The sequence below is a fragment of the Colossoma macropomum genome, unplaced genomic scaffold (genome assembly GCF_904425465.1).
Source record: "Colossoma macropomum unplaced genomic scaffold, Colossoma_macropomum, whole genome shotgun sequence".
Lineage (NCBI taxonomy): Eukaryota > Metazoa > Chordata > Actinopteri > Characiformes > Serrasalmidae > Colossoma > Colossoma macropomum.
In genome coordinates this window covers 36,628,777-36,637,934 of record NW_023494788.1, presented here as the reverse complement: position 1 = coordinate 36,637,934, position 9,158 = coordinate 36,628,777, and the positions used below count along the sequence as shown (strand labels likewise).

The window sequence follows — 9,158 nt, the reverse complement described above, 5'->3', positions numbered from 1 at the left end:
ACAAAGACACTGAGGAACTGACTGTAGTTCGGGCAGGTTTAAGGTTTAGAATCTGTGGATAAATATAGTTTAACTGAATATTAACCTATCTGTGTGTTTACCTGCTGGTTCAGAGATTCAGATATGGCTTATTCACAGCCTCCTAAGAGGACCGGCCTGCCCAGAGAGGTTTTAAAGTGGCTGCAAAGTCTGGATTTGTCCTTTTCTCCGAAGAATTTGCGCAGGTCAGTGACAACAAAGCAGGGAGACGGATGCATTAGATCATTTGTCACACTTTCAATGTAAAGCAGTTGCCTTTCCCGCCTGCTGTGTTCCCAAAGCTAAAAGATCTACAGGAATTTCAGGAATTTTAGCTACAGTAATTTAGTCTGTTAGCTGTACAGTTGTTTACACCAATCAGCTTGCTATAACGTTAAAACCAACTCCTTGTTTCTACACTCTTTGTCCATTTTATCACCTCCACTGACCATATAGGAGCACTTTGTAGTTCTACAGTTACAGACTGTAGTCCATCTGTTTCTCTGCATACTTTGTTACCCTGTTCTTCAATGGTCAGGACCTCCACAGGACTACCACAGAGCAGGTATTATTTGGGCAGTGGATCATTCTCAGCACTGCGGTGACACTGACATGGTGGTGCTGTGTTAGTGTGTGTTGTGCTGGTGTGAGTGGATCAGACACAGCAGTGCTGCTGGAGTTTTTAAACACCTCAGTGTCACTGCTGGACTGAGAACCAAAAACATCCAGCCAACAGTGTCCTGTGGGCAGCGTCCTGAGACCACTGATGAGGGACTAGAGGATGACCAACACAAACAGCAGATGAGCTATCGTCTCTGATTTTACAGACCAACAAGGTAGGAGTGTCTAACAGAGTGGACAGTGAGTGGACACAATGTTTAAACACGTCAATAGCACTGCTGTGTCTGATCCACTCACACCAGCATAACACACCACCACCACGTCAGTGTCAGTGCAGTGCCTGGAATGACCCAACACTCAAATAATGCCTGCTCTGAGGGGTCCTGTGGGGGTCCTGAGCACTGAAGAACAGGGTTACAAAGTATGCAGAGAAACAGATGGACTACAGTCTGTAACTGTACAGCTACAATGTGCTTCTAGACAAGGAGGTGGACTTAATGTAATGGCTGATTAGTGTAGTTTATTACACAACACTACACAAGTATTACAGATTACTGTAAGACTGCACTACAGGAACAATGCAGGCTACAGAGGAGAAAATATTACTGATTATCACTGAAGTATGTACAGAACTATAGAAACCTTATGTTTGATGTTTATCTGATTTTTTTTTTTGGCTGATATTGAAATTTTTTATTGTACTGTGGAATAAAATGTGCTCTAAAATATTGTAACCTTATAAAAATAAATATTACATTTCTCCATATTGCTAAGCCACGTAGGTCCCAATGTATAGATTTTATAAATGTGTATGTTCTGCACTTTGTAGAAGATTATTAAAACAATGAAATAATGAATGAAAAAGCATATAAGCCATCAATATGACACTTTCCCCTTGTTTCAGAGACTTCTCCAATGGGTACCTTGTGGCTGAGATCTTTTCTAGGTTCTACTCAGAAGATTTCCCCATGCACTCCTACAACAACGGGTCATCACTGTCCACCAAGCAGGCCAACTGGACTCAGATAGAGAAGGTTAGTAACACATACATGTAAACTGTCAGCTAATAAACTGATCTACCACATCGTCCGCCAGGAGCTATTCTACTTATGTGCGACCTGGAGGAGGGTTCCCTTTTTGTATCTGGGTTCCTATCAGTGGTTCTTCCTCATGTGGCCTAGAGGTTCCTCCCTGTGGCTCTTCCTCATGCTCTTAGAGAGTTTCTCCTTTTAAATCTGGGTTCCATTCAGTGGTTCTTCCTTATGCTCTCATGCAGTTTCTCATGTCGAGTCTTGGTTCCTCTCTGTGGTTCTTCATGGTCTTACAGAGGTTCCCCTTTTGAGTCTTGGTTCCTCTTTGTGGTTCTTCATGATCTTACAGATGTTCCCCTTTTGTGTGTTGGCTCCTCTTTGTGATTTTTCATGGTCTTGCAGAGGTTCCCCTTTTGAATCTTAGTTCCTCTCTGTGGTTCTTCATGGTCGTACAGAGGTTGCCTTTTTGAGTCTTTGTTCCTATTTGTGGGTCCTCATGATCTTACAGAGGTTCCCCTTTTAAATCTTGATTCCTCTCTGTGGTTCTTCATGATCTTACAGAGGTTCCCCTTTTAAATCTTGATTCCTCTCTGTGGTTCTTCATGGTCTTACAGAGGTTCCTCTTTTGATTCTTTGTTCCACACTGTGGTGGTTCCCCTTTTGAGTTTTGGTTCTTATTTTTGGGTCTTCATGATCTTACGAGGTTCCCCTTTTTAGTCTTGGTTCCTCTCTGTGGTTCTTCATGGTCTTACAGAGGTTCCCTTTTTGAGTCTTGGTTCCTCTCAGGGGTTTTTCCTCATGCTTTTATGGCGTTTTCCCTTTTGAGTCTTGGTTCTTCTTAGAGGTTCTTCAGACTCCTAAGGAGTTTCATTGAAGAGGGACTCCTTAAAATGATGCCTCTCACTGAGAATAAGATGCTTTTGTAATTATATGTTATTAATTACTGTTTTTTTTTTAAAAGGTTTTGATGAAGCAGCACCTCAACCTGGTGAAAGAAGCTATAGAAGGCACCATCCACTGCAAACCTGGAGCAGCAGAAGCTTTAGTCCAGGAGATGTACACCTTACTGACCAACAAAAGGTGGGTGTGACCACCTTGATAGTTTTTGGTGTCTGCTTAGCAGTCGTCTTGTGCTGCAGCAAAATTATCTCATAATAATTAGAGCTGCACATACCAGTATGGATAAAAATATTTATTTCATCCTCTACACCTTAATGTGATTTAAAAAAGTAGTTCAAACAAGGTAGCGTTGCTAATAATTAATGAAAGCAATCCGCCATGGATTCACTTTATGCACATAATATCATGCTAATTGGTGCCTACTTTATCCCTTTCATTGTTAGGCACATTAACATGTTTGGTTAGGCCAGTCCTTTAGCATGAAATGTGACATATGCTATATTACGTTACATGTATTGTGATAATGATAATGATGTTGTCAAAATTCATAATTCAGATTTTTGTTTTGTACCTTGAACTAAAAGTAGTAAATTGTATCACCTCAATATACAGTAAAATGTAAAATGGCTAATATGTGTTTCATTGGATGTGAAATAATCATTATCTCATTTCATCATGCACTTCTGACCTGAATAAGCTTGCCCACCCTTCCTTCTGCCCCCTGCAGGATCAAAACAGTCCAGGAGGGGGAGCTGGACTTCACAGATCGGAGCTACCAGGAGCAGCTGCCAATAGTGGCTCGAGCAACGGCCTCCAAAGCCATCAAGAACAACCTGCGGCTCAGTGAAGAGATGGCTGAGCCCAACATCACAGCCAAACAGCAGAAGATCCAGACCATCATCCACCGTCATGTGGAGCAGAGGAAAGAGGAGAGGAGCCGCCATCCCAGTGAGAGACAGCAGAGCTCCCATACACACTTAGCACTCTGAACACTCTATATGTATTTTAACACTCTCTACACCATGAACACTCCACAGCCTGAACACTCCACAACCTGAACGCTCTACATGTATTTTAACACCCTCTACACCATGAACACTCCACAGCCTGAACACTCTACATATATTTTAACACACTCTACACTCTGAACACTCCACATCCTGAACGCTCTACATGCATCTTAATACCCTCCACACCCTGAACACTACACACCTTAAACACTCCACACCCTGAATGCTCTACATGCATTTTAACACCCTCCACACCCCGAACACTCCACATCCTGAACACTCCGAACCCTGAATGCTGTACATGCATTTTAACACCCTCTATACACTGAACACTCCACACCCTGAACACTCTACACACTGTACACTTTACACCCTGAACGCTCTATACCCTGAACACTCTGCACCCTAAACACTGCAAACACTGAAGACTGCACACCCTGAACACGCTACATGCATTTTAACACCCCCTACACTCTGAACACTCCAAACCCTGAACACTCCACACCGTGAACACTCTGCGTGCATTTTAACACCCTCTACACTCTGAACACTCCAGACCCTATACATTCTACATGCATTTTAACACCCTCCACACCCTGAACACTCGACACCTTGAACGCTCCACACCCTGAACACTCGACACCCTGAATGCTCTACATGCGTTTTAACACCCTCCACACTCTGAACACTCCAGACCCTATACATTCTACATGCATTTTAACACCCTCCACACCCTGAACACTCGACACCTTGAACGCTCCACACCCTGAACACTCGACACCCTGAATGCTGTACATGCATTTTACCATCCTCTACACCTAGAATACTCCAGACCCTGCACACTCTAATAAATGTTCTAATAAAATTGTTTTATAAAAAGCAATAGACTACATTAGCTGCAAATCACTCTCAGACCTCTTTAAACATCCCGAGTGTACAGTAGGGTTTTTAGAGCTGCTCATTCGCTTGAACTAGACACTTGGTGTATTTTGTTTTTCTGGGTGCTGGCCTATAGATTGTTGTTGTGGAGGGGGTGGAAGCAAACACTATGTTGCAGTGCATGCTGGGAACTGTAGTGTGGCTCATGGTGAAAAAAATATAATTAAAACAAATTTGCGGGACTTGTAACACCATCCACACCCTGAATGCTCTACATACATTTTAATACCATCCACACCTTGAACACTCCACATCCTGAACGTTCAAAATGCATTTAAACACCCTGTACACCCTGAACACTCTACATATCTTTTTACACCATCCACACCCTATGCGCTCTACATACATTTCAATACCATCCACATCCTGAACATTTCACACCCTGCATGCTTCATAGCCTGAACTTTCTACATGCAGTTTAACTCGTTCTATGCTCTGAACACTCTAAATACCTTGTAACACCATCCACACCCTGAGTGCTCTACACACATTTTAACACCAACACCCTGAACGCTTCACACCCTAAACATTTCATACCATGAATGCTCTACATGCATTTTAACACCCTCCACACCCTAAACACTTCACACCTTGAACACTACACACAATTTAACACCATCCACACGCTGAACACTCCACACCCTGAACACACCATCCGCATTTTAACATCCCTTACACCATGATTGCTCCATATCCTAAATGCTCCACATCCTAAACGGTCTACAGGATCTATGTGCTTTTTAAGACCCTGCACACTCTACATGCACTTTGTGCATTTTAGTACCCTACACATCCCACATGCTCTGCTCCCTGAACACTGTAGGTCTATTTAAACAGCCTACATGCCCTCCATGTTCCACACCGTAGAGGCTTGGCCACCGCCCTACAGCAAGGGTCACTAATCTGATCCACAAAGGGACAGGGAGGCTGCAAGTTTTCATTATAATCAAGCAGAAGCACATCTGATTCTTGTATATCTAGTCTTCAAACAATTGATTGAGGTGTATGGTTGGAATAAAGGTAATCTGGGCCTTTCCAGATACAAATGGTGAACTCTGCCCTGTACATTTGTAACAACAACATGTTTGTCTGAATCATCTTGTTTAGATCCCCATTAGCTTCCACTGTGAGCATCTCTTACTAACTAGCTAACCACTGTGTGGTGTTTGCACTCAGTCATAGGAAAATGAAAAAAAAAATATTTTGAGCTACATCTCAGATCAGATTTCTAGGACTCAAGATGTTTCTGTTCCATTACGGAGGTAATGTTAATTACTGGTGATTTTGCCTGCTCTTCCCTGACAGAGCGTTTCGGTGTGAAGCCCACGCTGTGCGAGCAGGCTGTTAGACTGCCCCCCACCAGCGTCCAGAATGACACAGACCTCTACACCAAGACCAGCCGCACCAGCAGTAAGCCTACAGCGCTAACGCTAAACCCATAACCACACAAATTGTGTATTTTTAACCATGCTTACATATTTAAAGACATCAGGGGCATAATTACAGAAACTTATTTAGTCTGAAATCTTATCTGCTTAGTCACCATGACAACGTCAGTACAGACTGAATTTAGGACAGTAGCTATTACAGAATAACAGTTCTTAAGGTTATAATCTTATCCATTAACTCCAGATAAGAAGACAGTATTACACAAACATCCTAACTAGACTAAATCTCCTAAATACTGTCCTAACTTTTAAGATGACCCAAGAGGAGTCTTAACTTCTGTTTAACCATCTGTTTGTATTGTTTTATGCTGTGTCAGGCAGCATAGTTCACTAATAGCATAATGACGCTACATTTATTTATACTGTAAAACGCTGCTTTCACTTATGAGATGTTTTACTTTTCTAACTGTGTTTTAAAAATCTCAGACACTGCAGACACACAATCTCCACCGTCCCCTCTTATTACCTTCGTGTGTTAATGTTGATGATAAAATATTACAGTGATGGTGCTGAATAATGAGGAGACAGAGCTGAACGTGTAGGCACACTCGGCTAAAGCGTTTGGAAAATGTAGACTGAAACTGCGGAGTGGCGACTCTCTGATAAACAGCAGGGGGCACTTTCACAATATTCTTACCTTCAAGTTTATCACGCTTTAATATTTTTTGACCTTTTTTAGCTACATTAGTAAGGGTAGCTAGCTGTCTGGCTAAATAATATGAATATATTGAGTTTTTGTTTATGTCTCAGATAAAATTACTAAATTAAGATCAGATTTGCTTCTGTGAGACGAATTTGTGGAAAATCTTATCTTGACCTGTCAGATCTTAAGTTGAGATAAAAAGATAAGAAGTTTCTGTAATAAGGCCCCAGCTTCCTAATGTAGTGCCAGTCAAATGTTAAGACCCATCTGAATGTATGTTCTTCATAATCTTAAAGACATTTTGATCTAAAGTTTTATGCTTAAGTGCTTAACCTTTAGGACAAATTTAAATAAGTTGATGCCTATGAACAAATGTCTTTCCAGAACGTTCATTTTAAACCTAAAAATATTTTTAATGTTTAGAACTTGTTACGTGGAGTGTAAAGTGTTTAATCTCAGTCATCATATCATCCTGATTACTGTGCATGCCTTGTTAAAAGTTAAATATTTAAATAGTTAAATAGTAGAATGTGTCAGGAGGCCATTATTTTTCTTTTGAAATAAATGTGTTATTTTACTTTTATTTCCACTACTATTTTAAAATGTGACTGTTTATGTTGGTGTTTAACTGGAAATTATTGGCCAAGTTGCCCTCTTTTCTCTCCCCTCATTATGAGGAGTGAAGAACAAATTATAGATTGATCGGGACAAAGAGGTCTATTATCAAATGTCTCATTAGGTCACTGAATATTGTAACGTTTTATTTGTTTGGCTTGTGTAATCCTGCTGAGCTGAAATAGAACTATTAGCTTGTTATTACATTTATGTGCTGGTTGCATTCACACCTTATTGCCAGTTTGCCATTTTGAATGTGGCTCTGTGATCAGATCAGGTCTTTAACACCACATATTACCTGTATGATAAAAATGAAAGATTATGAATATATTCTTACATATTTTTTTTTGTTTTGTTTGTATGATACTAACATTGTGTTAAGCCAAAAGATGGCTTAAAAAATTGCTGTGGTCTTAATATACTGATAAGCGTGCATGGTGTACATCCCTCAGTCCAACACTCCCAACCTGCTATGTGACTGAAGCAGAACTAAACACAATACACTCGGAGAAAAAATGTACGAAGCCCCTCTTGTCACTGGGGTGGTACCCTCACAGTGGGTTATAAAAAGGTACAAATATGTACTTTTCACCTGGAAAAACTTATTTAAGGTACACAATTGGACCTTAAAACCAGTGTTGTACCTTTTGAAGGAACATTTACATTGTTTGTACCTTGATGAACGAAAAATGTACCTGCACAGAACCTTTATTTCTAAAAGTGTAGTGCTGTGGTGTGACCCACTGACCGAACAAACGGACAACTGGACATTTTTACTAGCTCAGTTTTGCTTTCTAGGTTAGCTTTTGCTTGGTAGTTAGCCTTCTCTCTTCTGAATCAAACACTGAGAGATCGTTGGGGAACACAGTTTTGTTGAACTTGTGTGGGCAGGGCAAACCGTATCAGCCTTGTGATTGGTGAGTGAGGCATGCGCCCGCCCCCCGGGCCCCGATGGTGGCTGCGAGAGCCTGCAGGAAGGCAGGGCCCGAACACCAAGCGGCGGAAACAGAGCGAGAGAGAGGGACGAGCAGCAACAGAGGACTGAAGAGCTGAAAAGCTTAGTGAAGAGAAGGACTGAAGTAGGACTGAAAAGTCTGTCTGAAGCCACTGAAAAGTGGCCAGTGTATCCTTGGTTTTGGTTTGTTTGAGTTTGTGTTGTTTGGTGTGCGACGGCTTTGGGTGTTGCGGGTATGTGGCATTGGGTGATGCGGGTATGTGGCATGCACCCGCCCCACGGGCCCCAATGGCGGAAGGCGGGGCCCGAACACCGAGCGGCGACGAACCTCGGCAAGGCCAGCAGGCTCTCACGGCCGCCACCGGGGCCCGGTGGGCGGGCGCACGCCACAGTGAGGATACTGCTTATGTAAGCACTACCCAAGATTAGGACCAGTTTATATCAAAAGAGGAGAACGTTGGTAAAATACATTGGCCATTTAGTGGACACTGGAAAGGTACATACTTTGTATATGTATGTTTTGTCCCACAAAAGCAAGATTAACTTACTTTTTTGACTCTACTAGTTCAGGAGGATCATAACTCTGATCTGTGTTTCTGTCCAGATCCAGCAGTGATTGGGGTCAAAACCAAACTACACTCTGGAGAGATCAGACACTGGCAAGTGGACACGCCAGGCCTGCTGTCCTGAAGAGGATTTCAAAATGCACCATACAACTTCCATTCTGAATACTTTTATTTTCTTCTGATCCATTTAAGGAGGAGATCTTTTGGGGAAATGATATTAAATTATGAACTAAATTACTGTATTCATGTTCCAGCTGATTTTGAAGTAGGCCAGATGTCCGTTTGCACATTTCCAAAAGGCTTGATTTATTTCTCAGTGAACATCCTATCACCATGGGGACAGAGAATCAAGGGCGAAAGTGTCTTTAAAAAGAAAATCTTCTTAAATATGTGTATTTTTCTTAACTTTATT

At 41.7% G+C, this 9,158-nt stretch overlaps 1 protein-coding gene across 1 annotated transcript; it reads left to right on the top strand.

The window, feature by feature from the left end:
* Nucleotides 1-13: 13 nt before the first annotated feature.
* spata4 (spermatogenesis associated 4) lies at nucleotides 14-8,870 on the top strand. Its single transcript, XM_036567746.1, has 6 exons — nucleotides 14-224; nucleotides 1,544-1,673; nucleotides 2,632-2,750; nucleotides 3,298-3,518; nucleotides 5,825-5,929; nucleotides 8,785-8,870. Exons 1-6 carry the CDS (start codon nucleotides 124-126, stop codon nucleotides 8,868-8,870), a joined length of 762 nt encoding a protein of 253 aa, XP_036423639.1. The 5' UTR covers nucleotides 14-123.
* The last annotated feature ends 288 nt before the right edge of the window (nucleotides 8,871-9,158 follow it).